General features: G+C 40.0%; 1 protein-coding gene across 6 annotated transcripts in view; it reads left to right on the top strand.

The window, feature by feature from the left end:
• Positions 1-25,349, top strand: part of CTNND2 (catenin delta 2) — a 665,464-nt gene that overhangs the window by 98,492 nt on the left and 541,623 nt on the right. For all 6 annotated transcript variants that reach the window (XM_049823921.1, XM_049823920.1, XM_049823918.1 and 3 more), the window contains exon 2: positions 24,676-24,809. In XM_049823921.1, the coding sequence (XP_049679878.1) occupies positions 24,676-24,809 (134 nt within the window). The remainder of the gene's footprint in view (positions 1-24,675; positions 24,810-25,349) is intronic.

Here is a 25,349-nt window from a genome sequence, read left to right as displayed (position 1 = left end):
GAAGACTTTTGCACAATTTGCAGTACTTTGTGGTGTTTATATTTTTCTAAGATAACTGCTTCTTGTTGCTTTTGGAGGTCAGTATTGGAGAAGACATTCCAAAATCACTCTTTTTTCCAGTATACCAATTTTTGTCTGCTATGCTGAAATTTTCTTTTCTATTCAATGTAGTCTGCCCAACCAGCTGATCTCAAGGCTTGTAGCTGTAAGGGATAATGAAGCACTGTCAATGCCAATAAGCAAATAATAAGCGTGGTAAAAAGACTGGGTTTTGTCTTCTCTTTTCTTAACGAAGTTGCAAAAAACAACAAAAAAAAGGAAGGTGTTTTGAAGCAACGCATTGTGGTGTCAGATTGCAAATTGTATTCAATTAAGAAAAAAATAATACTGCATGTCTCAATGCATTACAAAACAATTACATAGGCATTTGTAAAGCTTAGGTTTATAATAAGGCTTCATGGCATCTAGTCATCTTTGTTGCACATCACCTTTGGTGTGCGTCTTTCGGTGTACCTGTTTTCATACTTCAAACTGTTCACAAGTGAGAAATTTAGTTCCAGAAGAGAGAATTCATATGGTACCAATTCCATAGCTGTGTAAATCATTGCAGTATCACCTCTCTTTGATAATGTGGGGTTTTTTTCCTTATACTGAGATGTCTGACATGCAGGAGGAGAATTTCATATTCAATGGAATGATTCAAAGCTCTGATAATGGAGTGCTCTTTTATTTTCGGTCCAGCACTTTGGATCTAGCTGACCATCGTTTATCAGTTGGCAGATGTTGATGGATGTATGTGCAGGACAGTACAGAGCAGGAGCAGATTGTGCGCCACTGTTGATCCTGATGCACACCTCTCACAGTCTTTTTCAAGAGGCCACAGGTTCACTGACTGTAGACAGAACCGTTCTCTTGCTCAGTGAACACGGCGCTTTCCTTCATAGTGGGTGTTTGGGCTATCTCAGATAGGCAGAAGCTTTGTAAAGCAGCTAAGAGTTTTAAAAAGAAATGACGAGGAGTCTGGTTTTCTACAGTCTGTTTAAGTTTTGTATGCTCAATTACCTTCGTGCTCAGAGAATTATTATTTTCAGTATAAAAATTCCTCATGTAAGTGGTCAAGCAAAAACTCACTTCTGAGGAAACCTTTGGCATTACAACTATCAGTTTAAATCTGTATTCTCAAAAACATAGTATAATCAGTTTGTTAGTTGTATTCCGTGTACGTATAACTTCACTTACCCTGAATGTGTGATGTAAAAGTAGAATTTTAAGTATTATGAATATTACTTACATTTCTTTTTGCTGCAAATTTCTTGTTTTGGACCTTAGTTTCAAGGTAACCGATCCTAAGTTCAGGAATTATCCTGATTTGTTTGTTGGTTTGGTTTTTTTTTATTTATTATATACATTGTCCTGCAATATGTGTCTCAAAAGCAATCACACCTGAACACAAAAATAAAATATTGAACAGAAAGTTATGTCAAGGCTTTGTTGTACAGAAAGAGTTCAGTTCCCATCCACCAGCTCAAATAGAGCTTAATAATGTGCGATTGTTCCAGTTGGTGTGCTTGTCTAATGTGACAGGCTAATGGCGTTTTGCCTTGTAACTCCTGAACACCAGCCCTTCTGAAGAAGACAACTTTGATTCACTCAGTGTGTGTTCTGGCCACACTCCATTGCTTCCTGCCGGTAATTCTGAGTGTTTTGCTGGCCACTTCTGACATTCTTGGGGCATGGAGTGTTTGGGAATCTTTTTTTGCTTCCTTTTTGTGTACTTGCAACACCCAGCATTTGTTAGTAGGTCAAGGATCCGCTTCTATATGCTGGCTAAATTGCATGCCTAATTAGGAAAGGGAAAAACAAATTTGTTTTAACAAAATGATAGAGTGAAAGTCCTACATGGTTCTTTTTAAATTACAGAGGTTTGTAAAATAACTTAGGAAATGGAGCACAATTTTGAAACAATATTTTTCCAAGTATACTTGAATTCACAGCTATTCTTGTTTTGTGTAAGCAACATGGTTTGTATAAAAAGTAATTCTAAATTATTAATCTAGCAAAGTGTATAACTGTGTGGGATCATTCCAAATTTATATTCATATTCCCTGTCAGACCCTTTGAAAAAGGAGGGGTAGAAGTCTGAATTTACTTTCATAGAAATAATTTTGTCTCCTTGCTCACAATAGATCAGTTTGTCACTGGCAGAGTCCTGAACTTAAGTCAACATGCTTGCCAGTATCAAGGTTACTTTTTCTGTTTTTACATATTCACATTGCTCCATTTGACTTCTGTTCAGGAGCTCATGGGCCTTTTGTCCATTTGGTTAATAAGGTTTGGTTTTGAGCCTTTGCAGCTTTCCATAGTTCATTGCTTAAATCTCATTTAAACTTGCAACGACTGAGGGGTTGCAGTGCTCCTTTGGTTATGCACCAAGTCTATTCTGTATCTCCACAGCACGGAGTAAAAATAAATGTCTTGTTTCCGTAGCAAGCTCTGCTGTAATAAATTTTTCTCTGATTTCAGTGTGCACTGTGAAAACAATGGTTTTCCATGAAAAATATGTACATTTTCCCGATATTAAGCTCTTTATATGGCATTTTCCTCTTGTTTCGCCGTGTTCTAGGACTGGAGGGCTCAATTCCGTTACCTTGACATAGGTGCCTAACGCCATTTGAGACAGCCCTAGTTTTTGCAGTTCCAGATCGGATACAGGACCTACAAGAGACTTCTCCTGGAGTGCCACCTGGACTCCAGGCAGGATTACCCAACGGCCTCTCAAATGGCAGTAGACACCCGTGGTTACCTTTAGTGTAGTTATTTTTGAATTGAGTGTTGTGAGAAGTCAACATAAAAAATGAAGAACTGCTGTATTGGATCTGACTGTCCTGTCCTAACAGTTGACAAAGGTGAATGATCAGAAAGGAAGAGCTGAACAAGGCAAGCGCACATTACCTATCTTTTTAGCCTCAGGGACTTTTCAGACACAGTGTGGTTTGCTGTGTTTACTTAGTAATCTCGGTGCATGTTTCTCACCTGAAACCATGTACATGTTTAGCAACTGCAGGATCATTTCCCGAGGACTTCAACAGCTCAGTGATGTGCAGAGAGCCCTTTCCTTTGGTCTGCGTGGAACTTGCCGCTTGCTCACTTCATCTGCTGTCGCGGTTTTTTCTAATTCACCCTGCCTGTGCTACCCAGGATTTTAGAGAGTTTTCTCATTCACTGCTTCAGTCCTGTCTGTCTGGACCAAAGAACATGGGAAATGGGGCTTGTTCAGCCTGGAGAAGAGGGGGGCACCCGGGAGCCACCTCCTTGTATCCATGAGGAAATTACTAAGAAGACCGAGGCAGGCTATTTTGCTGAGGTGTATGGCTGGAGGTTGACTCATTAATTGAGAGGAGATGTTTTGACTTGACTTAAAGGGAAAAAAAGTTCATTATAAGTGTAATTAAGCAGTGAAAGAGATTGCTGTAGCATCTTCATTCTTGGGTATTTGAAGAGCCGGCTGGACAAAGCCCTGAACAACCTGGTCTTGAAGGTTGATCATCTACCTGAAGCAGATTGTCCTGATCATCTGCTTCGATCAGGATGTTGGATAAGAAAACCTGCTGAGGTCCCTTCTGACCTGAATAATTAATTCTGTATGATCATTGTTCATTTTATACTTGCATATTTATTAATATCCACCTTCTTACTTGCATGTTTATTAATATCCAACTCTCAGCTAAAAAAAAAAAAAAATATCATGTTTTAAAACAAAAATTATGGAGAATAGATTTGTTCATACTGTCATTCAGCACTCACTTGATTGAATTCTTAGATTTTGATACACAGACATAACTAAAGAACAGGTAAAAATAATGTCATTTTTGTAAGGGATTCTAGTTTGGAATAAATTTTCCTCCCCTGCACTGGAGGAGTATTATATCGTCTCCTTTTCAAAAGGAAAAAAAACCCCAATCAACTCTATCATATATGCTGCATACTTTACATAATTATTTTTGTACTGAATTTGCATGCACATATATTTCTGCCAAAAATAAGGTATGAAAAAATCTCCGATGATACTTTATTCTGTGTATGAAACAGAAAAGGCATAGGAAAAGCTTGGATGTTTTCATGTCAGGGACAATTTCTACTACTGGATATTTATACTCAACTTTCCAGAAGAAGTTTTGAATAACCTTTTGATTATATAGCATTTGATGAGCTTGTTTGTTGGTATATTTTTTCTACATCTCAGATGCAATTCATCTTACCTAATTTTAGCTACCTGAAAAGGTAGTCGTTGAGTTTAAAATAGTTGCCTAGGCACCCGCTACAGGTAATAGAGATGATTCCTGCTCTCCCCAAACATGAGTCATCCTGTCTGCCTTTGAGGCTTGTCTTGTGATAGAATTAATCACTCTGCAGAAGCACCTGTTTTACCCTGCTAACTAGGAGGAGAATATAGGCAGCTCCCTTTTAATGGACAACTAGTTTTATATGCTTATTTTGCAAATCTCTATAACCAGACTCATTCTGTATTGTGATTCCCTTCCCAAACATCACTTAAACACTTTGGAGGCATAGACGTGAGCCCAAATAAAAAAAGAAAATAATCTTAAATTCCTTAAATCCATCTTAGGGCTGTTGGTAGCTGATGCAAATCTGCGTTTCTGCATAGCATTTTGGAATGTATCCCAGCTGGAGCCTGAAGCGCAGATACGTACCCGACATGATGATTCGTTGCAAATGTGAAGCCGGTAACATCGGTCTCTCTCTTTTTCTAGATACGCAGAGTGGGTTGTTTGCAGGGGTGGGGGAGTGGGGGTGCTTGGTCTTGGGGTTGGGGGTTTTGGGGGGCGGGGGGGGGGATTTTTTTGATCTTCCCCTTCTCTGGATATCTCACAGGAGACATTACTTCCCTTCTTATTTCAGTGCTGGAGTCTAGTGGCAACCTCAGAGTTGTCAACAAAAGACAGTGAAGCAATGTTTCGTCTTGGGCCACAGGATTCTTCCAATATACTAAGAGCTAAATTAATGCAGGAAGTGCTCATACTTCTGTTAAGCTTGCTCCTGTCTTTTGTTTTCTAATCAATGGTAAGAAACATAGGCTCATCCACATGCAATATTTCTACTTCATGGGCCAGAGATATATTTAAGCAGGGTAGGTATCACTGGGAGACTCTGTGGAAACCATAGAAGTGATGTGCGTGAGATAAGGCTCCAAATGTGTCCTGGAATTTCCTTTTCTTTTGCTTCTTTTTCTTGATTACTATCTAGACCCAACAGATTGATGTTGGATACGTGCCTCTCTCCTTTTCCCTTGGCAATATGCGAGTCCTCTTCAGGACAGGTCAGATATATATGATTTTGTATCCACTTCAGATTAAATCAGATGAAATCTGAAGTATTACTTCTTTCTATTCTTTCAGAAAGTAATTGAAAGCAAGTTCTTTCTTCTAGCAGCGGAATTGAGCGTACTTTGTAGAAAACTCATGTAATTCATGAGTACCTCTAAAAGCCCAACTTGAACTCCTGGTCTAAAGGTGATAGCAATAATGCTTAGCATTCAAAGGCTGCCTGTAGCTGGACAATGAAAGCAATACTGGATCGGCTCAATATATTGAATGTATCTGATGATTTAAGGTATAGGACAGGAAACAGCCCTCTGTGTTGTTAAGATTTGTCTTTGGTGGGCAACAGCGTACTAAGTGTTAAGTCAAGAGGATTAATTAGAATACATGTTCTTTTGGGGTTGTATATTCAAACATATCTAGCAAATTCTAACATCACTAATAAAGGAAATGGATAATCACGAATACAGCAAATGATTATCTGTTTCTAGCCTTGTACAGTCTTTGTGTCTAGTATTTTTCATTTGGTAAATCTTGCAGATGTTTGCAGATCGTAGAACTTTAACATTTTTTAATCACATAAATGATTTTAAGTGCTTCTTTAATGATTTTAAAGAGTTGTGGAGGGTTCTTTTTGTTTGCTTGTTTATTCATTTATTTTTTAAGTGATGGGCAAGGAGGAAAACAATCTTTGTTAATAAGTGACCATAAAGAGATCATGAAGTTCGAACTGCTCCAGCTTGTAAGTCACTGTAGAGCGTATGAGGGGGCTTCAGAACTGTGAATATCCGCTGCTCCTCCTAGCTGGCTTTATTGCAGGCTAGTAAGCTTCCAGCTGAATTTCTCCTTCCTGTGCATGTTTGGACTAAAACCCAAGTCTCTTATCAAATAACAATATCAAATAACTTCTGAATAATGCTTTTGAATAATTTACTTCGTAGTCACAAAATAATTGCAGATGTTAAATTCTGTGCTTGTTTGATTGAGTATATTGAATTCACTAGAGATCTGTGTGCTTTGTTTTTATGATATTTTTGCCTTAATTTGTACAGTCCGTAGGCCAGTGGATCCTCAGCTGCAGTTGAAGGATCTAGATGCTCCTAAAATACAAATAGTAATTTTGCTCTGTAGAACATAAACACTTCCAGAGATTCCACTTTTTTTCAGAGACTTTTTTTATAATGCAAACAGAAAAAGATACTTTCCAGAAATACAGTTCTTGGAAATGCCCAAACTGTTTCAGACTGGGGGGTGGGGGGAGTGTGTGTGCTTAATTAAGGGACAGCTGCTTGGATGGAGTATTTCAGCCCAAACAGTGAGCTTGTGAAAAGCGTAAGTGTCTCAAAATAGGATCTTAAAATAAGAAGTGCTAAGCACTGCTAGCTCTGCCTGTAACTAAAAGAGGAAGCTGGAAAGAAAATTGTGAAACTTTCTCACCAGCTTTATGTTGTGAATTCCACCAGAGCGTTTTTTTTGCTTCCAGCAAACTTGCCACCCTGCTGTTGCTGACGGCTCTCCTAGACGCTGCGGTGTCTCGGGTCCGTGCCACGCACCTTCCCCCTCTGCGCTGCCGGCACCGCTCGCCTTGGTCGAGGGTGGGAGAGGACGAGGAGGTCCAGGGAGGAGCGGCACCGACCTCCTTGGCTCCCTGCCCTCGTCCTTGGCCTCCTCCCCGGTATCGTTGGATGTCTCTCTGGCGGCACATCCCTGAATGCCAAGTTTGCTTAACTTGAACAAACTTTTTTAGGATAAAGAAAGTGGATTTTCTGTTATGAAGCGTAAATTGACAGGATGAGCTTGCAAATAAAATCACAAATACAATTTAGATTCCGTAGATACAAGTAGATTAGAGCATCCTGTAAATACATTTATATAGCGTGTATGTAGGTAGTTAAAACTAGGTAATGTAGACAGCCAAAACAGACATTGAAAAAAGTGTATAACTTCAAGCAATAGTGTGCACATCTTTGCATATGCAGTGAAATGCATCTGCTTTGAGTGGACGTTGCTGCTGCTGCGGCCACTTGACAGTGCAAATCCACCTCACAACAAAAATGGGGGACGGCAGCTGTTGCACTGCTCCACTTTACCCAGCGAGGCAATTTTAAGGACTTGCACATCGCAGTAGTTTGGCACTAATTCTGTTGAAGACTTGGACAATAGTTCTTGTTTGAAAATAATAATCTAAAGAGAAGGAATGGTTAAGAGGAGTCTGTCTGCATGGAGACTGGGATAGAATGCTACGGAAGTAGTCATTCCATGACAGAGGTTTTTTTTTAAAAAAAAAAAAAAAGAAAAGAAAAAGGTAGCGTATCTTTGTGGGGCTACAGTAAATGGAAGAAGTAGATACTGGAGGATATGTACTGAATGGAATATATTAATTTCTTTTCTGTTACTGCTAGTAACTTTGATTTAGGAAAATAGAGTTACACAGTGTATAATAAAATTCTAGCACAGACAAGTCACAGGTAATTTTCAGTTCTATGCAACTAGCTAGTTTAAAGCCAAGTTATTGAGGGAAGAGCTGACTTGCTTCTTATGACTAGTTGCCACTACAACTTCATTATTGTTTCTGATACCTCAGCATACCCTTTAATAATGGGCCTGTTGTTTAGTAACCACACTGTGTTCTGGCATATGTTCTTGAGAAGTCCTGTCAAAGTAAACAGGCCCCTACGAAAAAACGGTGATATTCTAGTATTGTAAAAGAAGGCCCTAGTTTTAGGCTTTTAAAGAAAATAATTGCAACTTCGCTTGTCTGGAATACTTGTAGGTGCAATAAAAAAGTAATCATAATTAAAGGCCAATGTAACGTTGCTATGTTAGTTGAGCTGTTTATCCTCACTGTAAAAAGGGTCTAGTATCTCCTTTGTAGGGAAGTTTGTGGCTCTTCAGTCAACACATTCCTGACATTGAAATAAATTTGATTGAGCTTCAGATAGTGCTGTGGGATCATTTCCTTAGGTGAGTTACTATGGTGCTTCACTGCTATAAGAATCACTTGAGTAGTCTGTTGATGCCAGGTGAGGTTACTTTTCGCTTGTGGTCTTGTAGGCAAAATGGCTGTGGATAAGCAAGACACGATGTACGTTCTTCACAAACACAGTTCAAGCCGTCAGACTGAGTCTCCCTCACACTTAAGTCTATTCAGCTTTTGTCTGCAGAAATGTTGTATGTTTTCTTCTTAAGCAACAGCAGAATCCTTACGTTAGACTGTTTCCTATCTTTTATCATTTAGCAGCAAAAATAGAGGTGAACATTTTCTGCGCTTCCTACCTTGTACGTTTTGACTACCAGTTACAGTTACTAACTTCTCTCTGCTATTTTTATACGCTAATCGGAGTGTTCCTGTTGATGTTTAAGATGCTGTATGTTGTGTTGCGCTCTTTGGTCTCATGTACGCTTTGTAGTCTTTCGAAGTATTAGGAAATTCATTAGATTTTATTTTGTACATTGCAGATCAATTAGTTTCCTGAAACAAAATTTCAAAGTCCCCTATCTGGAAGGATCAAAGGGTGAGAAGTTCCAAGCTGGTGGTGAAGGTGGGCGGGAATACTTAAATGACCCTTAAAACAGTTGGCTCTGAGGGAGTTATGCAAGGTTTGTCTGTATTTTTCCCCCAGCAATTTATGCTATCAGTTAACAGGTTATCCACCTTGATGTATTGAAAACAGGAAGAAGAAGGAAGATTTAATATAGCCAGTCTATTATAAGTCTTGCAAGTGATGTGTTCCTATCCGATATATTTTAAGAATGTGTTCAACATATGGGTATAAAGATAACACTGTAAATTGAGACCCTTTTAGTGTGACAGAGTGAAGACTGAAACTATTAGACTAATTACAGTCTTATACATCTTAAACACACATATTTTTATTCTTTTCTGTCAATTAGCTATCTCCTGGACAATATTATTTTGGATAGAAGGAAACTAAGATAGAAGATACGTACTATGTAGGGACACTGGGTTCAGTTGAACAACTATGTGAGGGGATTAGTAATTTCTAAACTCTCAGACTAACTGAAAAGAAAAGGCAAATGACTGTTCTAAGTCACAAGACACAACATACGAGTAGACATATAATCTCTTATTTTATGTATTTTACTGTAAAGTACTCAGTTAATTCCACAACATATGGCTATAGGTTTTCAACCAAACAGATTTAGAAGAGTTGTCATCACATTCTCATAATGATTGCCATTGTCGATTTAAGTGCATACCAGTTAAATCCAAACTTTCAAACTTGGTTTGTGGATGTAAAGTATACTTTGTAAAAAATTATGCATTAATACAAGGACCACTGCCTCTGCTTTCTGGCAGGCAGAGATCCAGAGACGGGTCTCTACTCTGCTGGCTTTTCTTATGATTGTGTTTCTAATGCACTTTATTAGTTGGATGTGTCAGCAGAAATGTATTTCAGCATGTATTTCTATGAAAATCCAGATTCCATGCTCAGGAACATATAAAATATTCCTCTGTATGCAGTTTAGAAAAATAGGTAGGATTATACTGATGGAATTTCTTGTTTTCTTTTCTCCATTAAATTGTACATACTATCATATAGATCAAAAAAGTTTGACTCTTGGGAGAGTGATCTGCTTTAGATTTCTGTTGTGTTTTACGTGAGATACTTTGCCTCTTTGTGCCTCTGCACTCTGTAAAAAGGGAGCAGTAGCATTTTCTTTTCTCTAGAGTGCTGGGCTGATACAGTAACACTCCTTTATACCCCCACTTTAAGATAATGAGGTAGGGCAAATAAATTACTTACACAGAGAAAGTTTTCTGGCATCTCAGGGGCACACAGTGTCAGGAATGCTGTTGAATTTTGTGGAAACACTGGGCAGATCCTTACAAATGTGCCATCTCATACGAATGGTTTAACTTTTTTTTTGTTTTGGTTTTGGTAGCAGAAGTAGTTTATTTTTCATGTTTACTTAGATGAGAAGTTTTTATTTTATCCTTTGTGCTTCTGTAAACTTGTAATTTCAGCTGTACATTTCCTTTCTCTTGTCAGTATTTTAGGAGTTACAGTTTTATGAGCAGTCATGCACACAAAGAAAACCATGGCATTGGTAGAAAATCCATGTATATCCTAAAGCAGAACTGTGTGGCTAACATGTTACTTTGTCTTCTCTCAGACTTCATAGCATTATACTTAGCATTGCTTTCATATGAACATTTCATGTGTCTTCTGATCTAAAAGCTGTATATCTTTCTTATAAGAAAGTTTGTTTTATTTATAAAGAAAATTTGCATACATTTGTATTTATTTATACAATATGAAAATTTATTTTTCTTATAGACATTAACTAAAACATCTTCAGTCACCACTGCTCAACTGTGACTATTTATTAACCTGCTGATTAGGTGAGAGAAGGAGAGAGAAAGTGCACTGGACTTACTATAACAAGCACAGAAAATGCAAAGAGCTGTACAGGTATGACTTTAGACACAGTATATTAGGAGCAGTAAACCCCTCAGTTTTAAAAGCATATACGATGAAAACCTATTGTCAGGAAAGCAGGTACTAGCCCGCTTGTTGTAATCTAATTTTTCCACGGCTCGTGAAATTGGCAGAGCCAAAATATCTACCATACTGAGCTCAGCTCTATAAGGTCATGTGGAAAGAACATTTCTCAAGGAAGCTAAAAGTGGTCAGTAACAAGACTCATTCTTTGAAGGAGGCACAGAGATTACTTGAAGGACATTACTCTGAAGTGGTGAACAACTGAGTACCACAAGAAAGCCGAAGAAAGCTGGTATGGGTATCCAGCAGAATCAAGTGCTGAGGTGGAGTTCCCATGCAAGAAACGGAAAGGATTTTGCACTTTGGCAGGATAAGTGTAAAAACATAATAAGCAGATGAGAAAAAGCTTAAGAAACAAGAAAAGGCATAAAAAGTTAATGAAAACTTTTTCATATCTGGAGCAAGAAGCTTGGCAGCGAGTCTGTAGGGCTAGTAGTGAGCAGGGACAGTTAGAGATTGTTGCCATTTAAGACCAAAGGACAATACGGAAGCTAAATGGATTTGGATACCAAAACGCCTTCATCACACGTACATGCGGTTTTAAGAATTACATGATTTCTCTGTTCCGTGGGATAGATGTCTTGGTCCAGGAGAAAAACTGTGCAGGTTAGTGCAGTGGTTCCTCACACACCTTTCCTTTTCCAGGGGGGAGAGCGAGCGAAGTCCAGGAGAGAAGTCGGGAGGGTCAGCCCGGTGTTTCCAGCTGGGCTGTGTGTGGTCCTGGTGTGGGGTCCTGCGGTCTCCTGGGTGCTCTCTGGTGCTCTCGGGTCCTCTGAGTGTTGGTGAGATGGTCCCAAATCCTTGTGCAGGGTCCCGAGGTTGTCGCCTCTCTCTTTGTACTCTGGTTTCTCACAATATTAAGTATCCTTAGTTGCAGGATTGGGCAGGGAATACCGTGTTGTGATCAGTCCTTTCAGAAGGTGATCTTTTCTGATTCGCGGTTGCTGCTGTTGCCATTCTCAGTCTGCTTGTTCCAGATACTTCTGGACATGTTTGCACTTTTGATGATCAACAGGCTGTTTGCTTAGCTTGGCTATCTGTTTTCTTTAGCACACAAAAACTATTCTGTTCTTTAGGACAAGTGGTTGGCTATATTTCATCTGCTTTTGCCACAGTAAATAGTTGGTTAACATTTACTGGCTCATGCTAACGGCCATCCTGTCTAGGCATAACTCACGCTAACTGCTACAGAGAGTGAAGAAAAAACTATGGGGTTTTTTTCATATTTCTTGGCCATGAAAGATGTTCAGGGAGCTTCCCATACCACAACATTCTTTGTGGGCTTGCCTTAGGGTCTCAAAATACCATAAAGAGTTTATGAAGCCAAACCCCCAAAGTAACGGATGATAAAAATTCACATGGATAAATGTAAAATGATGTGCTTATGGAGGAGAGTACAACATCCCAACTTCACCTATGAAAGGATGGATTCTGAGCTCATTTTACCACACAGGAATCTGCTGTAGGATTTGGTACTTTTTGTAGGGCTTGGGCTGTATTCATGAGCCTGTATCAAAAGGAGTGAGGAGGCAAGTGGCCACAGTTCCCATTAGGAGTACTGCTCGCTACTCTGCCCATCCACCAGACGGCTCTGCCAACATCACACCAGCGGGACGCTGTATGCGGAGAGAGAGAAAAGCGTGGCCGTCACTCTACCGGCAGACACACCTTGGCTCTTCTAAATGCTAAAGAAACATTTGATTGTCGTGCTCATCTTGGGCTGGGGGAGGTGGATCCAGCCATTTAAAAGAGTAGACATCCTTACCCCAGCAGGTCCCACTTCCAGCACGTAGCGAACAAGTGAGGAGACTTTGTGCTCTTCTACCAGCTCTCGTTTAAGGGATACAGCCATGAAAGGAGCCCCGGAGCGACTTGGTTCCCTAATCTTGGTTCCCTTGTGCAGCCCTATCTGCTAGACGTTGTTTGTGTCTCTGAAGGTTAGCCTGGAGGAGCATCGCACAGCATTGTGTGGGGCTTGGAAGTACGCATTCTGCTGTCTGGCTCTAATAAAAGAGTGAGACGTGAGGCAAAGAGGATCTGTGCAATTCAGTATGATATATATAAGTAAGCTCCTTAACTGTAGGAATTAGTGAGGAAGTAGATTAGTCTTGAGATTACACCAATACCAGAACTGTCTATCCTCCTTCAGGTTCAGAGCCATGGGAAACATTAAGAGTAGTCAGCATGAATCAGCCTGCAATTTAAATTTAAAGTAGTAGTAATAAACAGTCTAGTTTGGCACAGAACCTTAGTGGATTACTTGTCTCGGACTCAAAGGGCTGTGCTTTTGCCTCGTTATTTCTGTTCGTAATGAACAAGTGTCCTCAGGTGTTGCTGCCACTGACCCCATCTCTTGCATTACAACCTTTTTTTCCTCTTATTGCTGTTGGCGTTGGTAGGGGGAATTACTGACTCATGGCGTGGGGTGGGTTGACCCTGGCCAGCAGCCAGGCGCCCACCCACTTGCTTGTTAACCCCCCCCCCCCCCCCCCCCAGCAGGATGGGGGAGAGAATTGGACCAGCAAAAGTGAGGAAACAAACTCTAGTGAGTCAAGATAAAGACGATCTAATAAGTAAAAGAAAAAGTAACAAGTGATGCAAAAGCACTCACTCACCACCAGCAGACTGATACCCAGCCACTTTGGAGAAACTGCCCCCCGGTTTTATTGCTGAACGTGACATTGTAGGGTATGGAGTATCCTGTCCCAGCCGTGTTCTCTCCCAGCCTCACGGAGGGGCAGAGTGAGAAACAGGGAGGGCCTCGATGCTGTTCAGCACTAGCTGAAACGCTGTTTTGATCACAAATCTAAACCACAGCACCACCGTATGAGCCTTCTATAAAGAAAAATAACTCCATCCCAACCAGACCCAGAACATGACGTCACTTAAACGTTCAAGTCGCTGCCAGTCAATAAATGACCAGTGAACCAAAAAAACCCTCAGAAAGGAAGACCCCATACTATGCTAGTATCACCTACTCCTATGGTATCTAGGTCATACAAGATTTTAAGAATTCACTGTAGGAGTGTTTCTGGCTTTTGTTTGTAGATGTGCATTTTGCTCTGTATGCTTGAGGATATTGGCATTGTCACTGAAATAAGAACTCTTGTTCCCTCGGTAACACCGGCAAACAATATTCTCTTATTGGATTCCATGAATGGAACAATTTTGCTTGATTTATGAATAGGCTTTTCAGCAAAACTGAAATCAATTATTGTAAATGCTCATGCTGAGATCTCTAAAATATTGACAGGAGTATGAATTTTTATGCTGGTTTCTCTTTGTGATCGTGTTGCTGACTCCAACTGTGAAATATTTTCGTGAGCGTTTTAGGAGGTAGCTCAGTTCTCAGATGGTGCATGCGAGCTGGTTAGGGTAAATTCTTACAGATCAGGTAGGTGGTTTCAGTACCAATGAAGTAGTAACATGTTTCAAGCCAGCATGTAGTTTATCTGTCCTGATTAATCACTTATTCAGTTGCTATAGTATATTGACAGAGAAGGGGGCTGGGGGCAGTTAACTGACACAGCTCTGTCTTTGTGGTTTGGGTCTAATCTTTAAATCTTCGTGCACCCAGCGGTGGTGCTGACTCAAGTTCAAGACAAAAAAGCTCCAAGGGATTTACAACTGGGCCATCTTTCTCTTGCCTTTTTTTCAAAGCCCTTTGGGCCAAATGCTGTAGCTTTTCTCTCATAAGCACTTCTGAGTTATCCTGCCAAAATCGATGGGAATGTTTTCAGAATTGTTTTGTTTGATTTTAAGGAGGAAGGCTGTATAGTAATTCAAAGTACTTGAAATTTTAAATGTAGGAAAAAGCAAAACTGCCTTGTTTTATAACATATTACATCAGCAAAGTAGTACTTAGCAGGATCACATTGAACTAAAAAGTTTGGAAGCGTTGCAGGTGGCTTAAGCTCTAGGCAAGTCTTCAGGTTTCATATGGCTTCCAGCGTTCTGACACTGGTTAATGTAGATAGCAGTAGGAAAATATTCGATGCAGACTGCAGAGACCTCGTACTGGCTACTGCGTGCATAAGACCCTTCATTTTGCTTCCCTTTTGGAGAGTAGGAAAGTAGAGATGTTTTAATCAGACTCAGGGCAGGAGTAGAGAGTCCCTGAGGAAGAGACTTTTTTCCTGTTGAGCTGTACTCTTCGGATTGTTTCAGGAAATGCCTTTTTGAGTCAGGCATCCATGGAAGAGAAGGGAATAGAAAGTTTCATATATACTGGCTGCGTATATGCCAACAATTGTGGTTTCCACTTCAGGTATTACATATTTATCTGTAGGACTTTAGGGTAGGATAAGTCAAGGAAAGTGTTGGGGGAAGTTTGCCAATACCTCCTCAGTCAGGTTTTAGAAAATGGTTATCTTTATCCTTTACTGTGACAGTTGGGATCTTTGTATCTGCTACCACACTTACGCAAAGAGCAGGAGAAAAAAAAAAAAAAAAAAGGAAATTTTATGGTTTACCAAACCTGACCCTCAACTTGGCCTAAAATTTAAAACCAGAGGATTCTTTTTCATCCACTTAGAGGCCCTAAATATCTAAATTGTATGGTTGAAATAACTGAGAATGCAACAGTTGAAGTCACAACAGAAGGCAAGAGACAAGCTCACCTGTCTTAGTGAACAGGGAACTGGATGGTCTATGGACAAAGAACAGTCCGAGAAAGAAAACAGAACCCTTGCACTTTGGAAAGCCCCATGATGGGTTAGCTAGAATAAGAAGAGTGCTGACTTGATCCCCTGTATCCCTGATCCCTAGCTGAGCTTAAGCCTTTGCAAAGGTCTTTAAGATATCATGTCTCCTTTAATTAATCTGTTTTCCCATCTAGTAATTTCAACATAGGAGATACATGCTTTAGGATGTTGTGATGACTACTTAGGCAATCAGAAGACTTTTTCCTCTTTGAGGTATCTGGCAGGGTCTGGCAGATTTTTTTATCTTGACTCAAGAGATCATCAACCCATTTTTAAGAATACTCACCCAGCCAGAAATTGTACCAAACTGTCAGCAAAGGCGGGACAAGAAAGGAAATCTACCGGTTCAATGGTTGTGTGTGTAGAAGGGAAGGTCCATCTTTACAGACTTCCTTCCCATCCTGTTCCGCTGTCACACAGCTGAAGGATTCAGCTTCGTTGCAGAAGAGTTCAATGCAACACTAGTAGATACGTATCCTGCTGCCTAGAGCCAGCTCTGTCTCAGCCTTCGGTCACCTCCATAGTTTGACATTCCTGAAGGAATACAATAGGTTGTCTTTCTGCTGAAGCTGATTCCTTGCCTGTCTAAATTCTCAGGCAGCGCCAATTTCTACGTCTTCCAGTTGGCATTTTATTCCAAAAACCTACTGTAAACACTTTGGTTAGTCTAATAGTCATGTGTATCTGATAATGTTTGAATTGGCTTTACAATACGCAATAGTGAGAATTATTTTGGGTATTTTTTCCCTCCATATCTGCACCAAATATGTCTCGTGATATAGGTAATAATTTTCAAGAATGGTCAGGGCTATAGTATTCTATATTGTTGTGGCTTCTAACTTACACCCACTGAATTCTTAGCTTATCAGAATGACCTGGTGAACAGTATGAAAGCTGGTGGTTTTCATGGTCATAGATACCATGCAAAACTATTTCTTTTTCTTTTTGCTTACCACAGTTGTTAGAAGCCAGTGTGTTGGAGCTGTTCACAACTCTAGGCTTTCAAATAACAACCGTTGTTCATATATGCAAGGAGAAATAGAGGTTCCCTATGGCAATCATGCAGTTATTATAATGAAGAACACTGGAGTATTTTATCCGTTTCATTTTTAATTAAAAACAGCTAGAAACAGGATCAGCATTAGTCCTTGCTTTTGCAATCTTGACGTGAGTTACTGAAATCATAAACAGTAAATTCAAGTGTAGCCATAAACATGCAGTTTTAGGTAAAAAAAAAAAAAAAAGGATTCAAGTATTTTCATTTTACGGTAAGTCCACATAATTTCGAAACAATAGCAAAAAAAGTAAGAGCAACTTTAATAGGAACAATAGAAATGCATATTATTAAATGGTAGTCATACTGTAATCTCTATACAGCATATCTAAGGTAGACGAGAGGAAGCAAAAAAATATTTCTAGATGCATAATTGCATATTGGATTGTTTTAAAGTGATTGGTTCTTATCCAAGTCTACTTCAGTGTTATTCATGGTTCTCCAGTTTAGCTCAGTAACAAGCCAAATCTGATTGCTATGCAGTAAGACAGCATGACTTACACTTTTGTAATGAATGTTCTCACTGATTAATGGTTCATTGTACAGGGAAAACCCACTGGGGAGTACGTATTCCTTACTGCAGTATCTTTTTATTAAAGAAATATATTTGGATTTTCTGATTCCACTGATGTGATGCAGTTGCCAGTGTAGTAGATAACTTGGCTTTAGCATAGATTTTCAGCCATTGTGGAGCTTTTTTGTTTGTTTGTTTAGTTGTTTTTTTTTTTTTCCCCCAACCTATCTACACTTCCTACTCATGAAAGGGTGATGTAACATTAGACTATGTAAACATTAACAAAGTGACTTTTAAAGGAATATCAATCTAATATTTAAAAATTAAAGTCTGCCTCTTTAAGCAATATTCCTTTTTTCTTTAAGCACAGGTTATAAAAGAACCTACTGAAACAATGCAGCTTAAGTTGGAAAAGGAATTAAATGCTCAGTTTACAGTCGATGCTGCTGCTTTTTCAGTTCTAGAGGTTTTTTTCAGTGTTCTACATGGATGCAGTGAATGACACATAGTATTTCTGATGTGGAGGAGGAGGAGGAGAGTAAGACCATTGAAAGGCAGATGCAGCCACCCCACCTGAGAAAAAGTGGCAACATGTCATTGGTTAACTATGCCACCAAAATGCTTTTACCAGTGATGTCTTCATGGCTATACCTCATTAGTTCCCTACTTAGTAAATCCCTTCCCAGTGTGATTAAAATCTATATAAAAGTGTGTGTGCAAAATTAAATTTTCAAGTGAAACCACAGCATCTGGCATTGCCATTGTCATGTGCATTTGTAAATCATATAAATATTTTGGTTTACCTAAGGATTTATGTATGGTGTAGAACGTACCTCTGTTTACCGTGTATGTTAACTCTGTGCCTGAGTTCAGCCTGAACACACTTTTGCAGTTGGACCTTGGAACTAGCCAAGTTGGTTGTATTACCTCAGAGAAGGCATGAAGTCCTGCTAAGAGGAAGGTGTCTGCCATCCAGCATCCACTGCCATCCCAAGAGTTGCAGAAGGAATGTGGTCTTGCCATCTTTTATTTCCCAGTTCTGAATGTCACGTTACTACTGTCGCTAGACATTTGTGGGATCTAGTCATAAAACTTTGTATCCATTTTTTTTTTACATGTTGCTAAGATGTCCATGATGCATCTATAAGAAAGGAATTAGATATATAAACCACCTCATAATTCATTTATATTTGAATAGAATTTCAGGGACTAAGAAAGGGTTACCAGCCCAAGCGCCATATCCCAGAAGAGTCCCAAGAACTCACTGGAAAAAGTTGCAGATGTTCAAAAGAAATTCAAGAGAAATTAAAAAATCATTTTGAAATTCATATTGAGTGCTTAGTTTGAGTAAGCATTTGAAAGTTAGTGAAACCTCTTAGTTTTTTAGTGTGCGTAGAGGGCAAGACTTAGGAGGAGCGGCTGAGGTGACTTGGTCTGTTCAGCTTGGAGAAGAGAAGGCTGAGGGGTGACCTCCTCGCAGTCTACACCTTCCTCAAGTTGGGCAGTGGAGGTAGAGGTGCCGATCTCCTCTCTCTGGTGACCAGCGGTGGGACACGAGGGAATGGCACGAGGCTGCATCAGGGGAAGTTCAGACTGGACGTTAGGAGAAGGTTCTTCACCGAGAGGGTGGTCGGTCACTGGAACGGGCTCCCCAGGGAAGTGGTCAGGGCAGCAAGCCCGTCGGAGGTCAAGGAGCGTCTGGACGACGCTCTCAGTCCTATGGTTCAGTTTTAGGTGGTCCTGCGAGGAGCGGGGAGTTGGACTCAATGATCCTTATGGGTCCCTTCCAACTTGAGATATTCTGTGGTTCTAGGATTCTAAGGTAGCTTTAAAAAAGAGGTCCTCCTCCTGTTCCCTTTTCTTCCTTTCCCCCTTAAGTTTTATGAGCAGGTACCATAGAAGTAATGTAACAGTGAAAATCGGCAAGTAATTTGAAAAAATGCAGTTACTTTGAATGTGTGGTATTTCTATTTCAGCTCTTTGAAAAAGACCATCTTGAAATAATCTATCCTTTTTATTGTTTTTTTCTTCTTTTTTTTTCTGTGCTGTTTTTTAACTCCTTAGCTAGAAAAATGAAAATAACGTAGTCTCGTTTTTACTGATGGTCAGTCTCTCTGAGAGTTACAACCTTATTGTGGTAAGGTTCCAGGCATCGCAAAAATGTTTGTTTAGAAACAACTTTTTCATTGGAATTTTGTGAATTTTTCATAGTGATAGTTTTGGGGCTTTTTTAAGTATTTATACAGGGTACCTTTTGTGCTGGAATGGAAATGTCTGACTTTCTATCAAGAAGGTGCCTTAACAAGATGAGCCATAGCTTGAGTTCAGAGACAAGTGGGGCTTAACTGTCTCAGAAGTAGCTTATTTTTTACTTATCTTCTGACTCAAGAACCAATCCACTGACCCTCTCTGTCCTGTTTACCTTTGGAATAATTCTTCTAGTAGGACTTGGGTCAGATTTTAAGTTTTTGATAAGTAGTCACATGACAAAAGTCATTTTTAGCCTGCTTTTCAAAAGGTTTCTGTAGTGGCTTTCTTAATGTTCTTAAGTAATTTTTAATTCTGTTGACTGATTCTATTCAAATTTTACAGAGTGATAAAGGAAAAAAAGTTTAAAAACAGAACCAACAACAAAAAGTGAAACAAGAAAAACACCTTTTGTTGAAATCAGTTGCTATACAGAATGAGATGGATGCCTGGCAGTTGGTTATGGATTATGGAACTAGACGCAACTTGGGGAAAATTCGCGTAATTTCGCCGGTTAAAAGCAGAGTTGGACCACGAGGAACAAAGGCAAACCTAAACCGCTTTCCCCCGAACAAGCCCACTTTCTTCCCCTCGTCTCTCCTCGCAGGAGTGGCCGCCGCTGCTGCCAGCGCCTGGGCACCTGCCCCGGTAGATGGGGAGAGGGTGGTTTTGTTGGGATTTATAGGGCTGGGGTTCTTCTTCATTGAAGCGAAGTAAAGTTTTTAGATGCTCTTAGAAAGATAAAAAAAAAAAAAAAAAAAAAAAAAAAAAAGGTGTGTGTTTGTGTGTCAAACTCCAACTAGAATTTTGCCCGTGCTGTGGCGTACAGGAAGCCATGAATTATTTATGTCTGACTTCCCAGTATGTTCCCAAAAGGCTGGTAGTATTTTTCCAGTTCATCTATCTATGATCGTCTAAGATTTTAATTTGATTCTCTCAGGAGCATGTGTATGCTCTGACTTACAGAATCTCATTTGTATTTTTGTGACACTGATAGGAAATACTGTTGCTGTTGTGGAAATTAAATGCAGCCGATTTACTTTTGTGTTGTAGTTATTCAGCTATGGTGTACTCTGTTAAGCTGCTTAATTTTTATTTTTCTTCTCATACTTGCTCTGATTTTCCTTTTGTTTTTTAGTGCTAAGCTCCCAGGAGTGTGGGTTAAACGGCTCCTTATCAGCCAGCTTATTTTATGAGGAAAAATGAAAAGAATTGGGGTAGCTTTTCTAGAGAGGAGAAGCCAGAGCAGAAAGAAAGATACTGTGGTCATCGTTGTGTGGGATAATGCTTTTTTGAAGAGGACCGATGGAATAATCAGGGGTTTGTGTCCATGCTGGATAGTACAGGAAACACTAAGCTTAAATGTATTATTTAAACACTAAAGCAATTTTTCTACTGGTGAGGCCGGAGGAGCCCTGAACAAAGGGAGGCGGCCAAGGGAAGCTACGGTGAGGGATGCTGTGAAGGACTGGTTATGTGTATTAAATATCCAGGATGATTTAGGAAAAAAATCTGCCTTGTCTGGAGATTTGGTAGTGGTCTAGGGGCTTGGAGGCCCATTTCAGCCTTATTTTCTGTACTGCTACAGTACTGACAGTTTTAAGTCCCATTGAAACCTGAGAATATCCAATTTCTTACACTGACGACTGAGCTAAACTAAAAGTCCATCTCTGAGCAGATGGACTGGCGCGAATGCGGGGCCTTTGCTACGTTGGTGTTTGCTGTTGAAACGCTATTGCTGATTCACGTATGATTTTTTTTTAATATAACTGCCTTCACTATAGTAGCTTCTCTTGCTTTCGAGAACTCATTCCGTGCTTCCTTTCTATATGGTATTTCTCATATCAATTTGTGTAATGAAAAAATGTGACGGTATAGAATGTTAACAGCTCAGCTGGAGAACATTGTGCTGTGGAGTCGATGATACCAGCTTACAAAGTGCAATTGGCTGCAATCTTTCCCCCTTGAACAACTGTAGTAATAAACTGAACTAATGAGATAGATGTTAGAAATTATATTCTCTGTCCAGAAGAAGTACTTTAATAGGCGTACAAAACATTACTTTTAATGCCAGAGATATTTCTTGTGATTTCTCTGTTTCTAGATGAAAAGGATATACAGTGTGCCTTTTTTACCCCCCCCTTTTTTTTTTTTAAGATCTGTCTTTTAAAAAAACCAAACCAAATCCTGGAAACACACAGTGTTTGTAGAATATTAACTACTGTTCTGTCCAGATTTGAGCCTATTTGAAGCAAGGACAGTTTATTGCAGCAGTTGGTTGTGTAATTCCCCCCCCCCCTCCCCCCCCCCCCCATTGTAAACCAATACTTGCAAAATTGTAAATTACTAAAGCAGTTTTTGAAGTGGTCTTTGGTGGAAACAGAATGTTTACAAAAACTTACGTCCTAAAAATGACAATTTACTGAACTTGAATACAGTCCCACACCAGGTTCAGAGTAGCAGCAGGCTTGTATCGCACCGCTGTAAACGTTTTGAACACGCAGAAACTGGGGTCGTCTCATCCGTAGCGTCTTGTCAGTCACAAAGCGGCTTTCCTTTTCACTGTACGGCCTGGCTCTTCCTCTCAACTGCACTTGAAGTATTGTGGAGTCTTTGTGCCAGGGCAAGCGTTTTGCGTAGCAGATAATTTTTTTCCAGCACCTCAGGCAGGCTCGTTCCCCCCCACCGTCCTGAGAACCCAGCGTCGACAGAACACCGCCGTGCCGCGGTGGGCTTCCTTTGGATCTGCTCTTGGGGAGCGTCACAGGCCCAAATCAGTCTTCGAGTGAGGGAATTTCACCTGATTAGATATATTGCCAATTAACGTAAGCTTTAAATTACTGGGGGGAGAAGGTAAGTCATCTTAATTTGTCAGGTGAAGAGGAGAATTTAAATGGACCTCAAATGACAATTACTTGCGGAGCTGGGAGCAGGACCAAGGAGTTTTTGACTCCTCGTCTGGTTTAGTTGTGCTGGGTTTTACCTCCCCGGGCTTGTGTTTATTTATGAAAAAGCTGATTCAGCGGAGTCTCCCTGCCGGGGGTCAGGCAAAAAAAAGGGGGCTTTTTCTGGAACCTTCTTCGCAACTGCAGAGAAGGCGATCCCGCAGCAGGGGAGCGACCCTCGGCCAACGTGTCTGAAATTATTTGTCCAGCTCCTCGGTCACAGCCCTGGTGTTTCTTCCCGCCCCAGTGCAGCCTTGGGGAGGCAGGGGCGAGCGCCTGCAGGGGCGGTCGGGGCCCTTCACGTGGCCTTGCTCGTCTCCCCGAATCCTGGGGTCTCCCGCGGTTCCTGTGCACAATTTTCAGCCGGACTTTACAAGCTATGGAGTTGATAGCTCCGGTGTTTTCTGCAAATGCGGCCCTACAAAATGAACTGTTAGGCTACAAAACAAACCGTTAGGCCTTCTGTATTTTTTTTTTTTTTCCCCCCGGTAAATCGCAATACCAAAAAGAGAATGACTTTTCTTTCCATTATGATACTGCAATTAATAATTTAGTAAAAAAAGAAAATAATGAGATGGTTTGAAAGTGAGGTAATAGAATAAGTGTGTGTGTATGTGTGTACATGTCTTTTCTGTGGTATTTTACAAGAGAATAGCAACTTTAATTGTATGCCACAAACGAGGTGACTTGTTATAATAGAAGCCGGTTCCTTTGTTGCACAAAATGAGAAAATATAATTCGAAAGTCCTTTTAGATTAATGTGCTGGAACCATATAGAAGTTTTGTACGGTGTACTTGTGATAGGAGGAGACAGGTGTATCACCTGGGATTTTAAAGATTAACTTCAAGTAGTGTATGTATCCGGAGCAAGGACATTAGCAGAGCCGAAGATTCCGTATTTACCACTTTCAGTGATTTGCTCACAAAAAGTGAGCCGTAGGAAAATAGGTAGCTGCTTTAATTAAAATGATATATAATCTCATTTATCAATATATGAACTAATCTAGCCTGAGATTTAGGGAGATTTCCCGTATGAGAAACAATTGGCTTTTTTTATGAATAATCTGTATTTTCCTGTTTTTGTCTTACGTATGCATGCCAGTGTCCTGACCCTCAGGAAGCTTTTGGAAAAGGCTACCCAGCTGGGCTGAATGAGTGCTCTTGGGCAGCGCTGTGGCTTCAGAGCCAAAGCTTTGTAGAATATCATCTCCCCTTCTTTTAGAGCCCTATTTTCCATGGCAGACTGGCAGTGGGGTGCTTGCTCTGGGTATTGAATTTATATTTGCGTTTACCAACTGCCCTTTCCCACTCTTTTCAGACTTGTTATTTCTTCCAGAAAAAGTTCTATTTTATAAAAGCATGGGCTTTGAAAAGCAGAATGGGGCCAAGGCAGGAGGTGTGTGAATGGCAAGCGCTGTTCACATACGACCCCTCCGATGACATCCCTCTGAATATCCCCACTGTTTTTTAGGAGGCCTGTCCAGCTGGCAGCCTGTGGCCCAGTTCTCTTCCACAGAATAATTCTGGCCAGCTCCCACACGAATGTGATCTTCTCCTAACTCGCCTGCGCACAACCATGCGAGCTGCCTCTCTGCTCCTGTTCTTTGGGAATGTGGCACAACTTGCCTGCAGAGATGTGCTGACAGTGACATTTAAGCATAGATGCTCCACTATAGCTTAGCCTTCAGAAAGAGAAATCTTTCCACAGTCACCCCCACCATTTTGCTCTATAAAAAAGAATACTAGAAATGCCTTCAAGTGCTAAGAATCTATTTTTTGTAACAGGTCTCAAAAATGGCTTTCACAACTGGCAGCGTGCTGTTCTCCTCAAAAATAGTCTGATAAAACATTGTCAAAATCACCTTCTAGACTAGAAGAAAGGCAAAGTTAATTACCCAGGCTCTAAAATATAATATATATCAACTAATCATGCACATTAGAAAGTCAGCACTAGATGTTTTATATTTCTCTCATGTATCATTTGTTGGTTTTCTGTTTGCAAAGTGTTTCATGATTCATTACTTTCATGATATTGTAATTTCATGTTGGATGCTGCCACTGGAATGCTATACAAAACTCACAGCTGTAAATGATTTGAATCTTGTCCAAATGTACTGTGGTGAGTATTTTGGAGTAAGACTCGGAGATCATTTAATATTTTTTTTTATAATTAATTTAGAACTAGTTTTAAATAAGTGATACATTAATTCTAGGTTACAGGACAGAAGCACGTTCTACAGTTTTATTCCTTACATTAGTAGCATTATTCTTATGTGCCTGTGATTTCTGATATGTACCAGGTTTCTAATAACGAAGTCTTTTTTTTGTTTTTCCATACACTGCAGAAACTATGCCTGTTCCAGACCAGCCCTCGTCTTCTGACAAGACAAGTTCTCTTAGTCCTGTGTTGAACACATCCAATGGCGATGGCTCTGAAACTGAGACAACCTCTGCCATTCTAGCTTCAGTTAAAGAACAGGTATGCAAGTGTTGCATCTGCAGGCTAGAAAACAGTAATATCATTTAGTGTTTTTCTAGAAAGGTTTCATAGGTGGTATCTGAATAATTTCGTTCACAAATGCATATTGCAAAGAATGTTAAATATTTCTTCATGTCTTAGTATACTTCCATTTGCTGTCTTACAATAAGTTTAATACATTTTAATGGATTTGTTCATTTTATTCTCCACTTTCACTTTGTACTGTGAATGGTGGTTTTCAGAGACCTCTCCTTTTCTTGTTGGCAATCTGCATGTGGAGTTACAGCGTATAGGCATGGCATATATGAACTATAGACAAATGAGTAGTTATGGAGAAGATGTGTTATCCTAGAATTTTTAGTTGAAAAGATTTATAAGAATCCTAGGATTTTAACATTTAACATACATGTGGTTTGGCTTGGTTTTGGTTTGCAGGTTTTGTTTGGGGTTTTTTTGTATCGAAATTGATATGAGATTATTTTAGGGCAACATTGGGTAGGAACAGAGGCTTTCAGCCTTGGGTGATTAAAACCAAAAGTA

Source organism: Accipiter gentilis, chromosome 20, assembly GCF_929443795.1.
Source record: "Accipiter gentilis chromosome 20, bAccGen1.1, whole genome shotgun sequence".
Classification (NCBI taxonomy): Eukaryota; Metazoa; Chordata; class Aves; order Accipitriformes; family Accipitridae; genus Astur; species Astur gentilis.
Note: the sequence above shows the minus strand (reverse complement) of the source record. Positions and strands in the feature narration are given on the sequence as shown.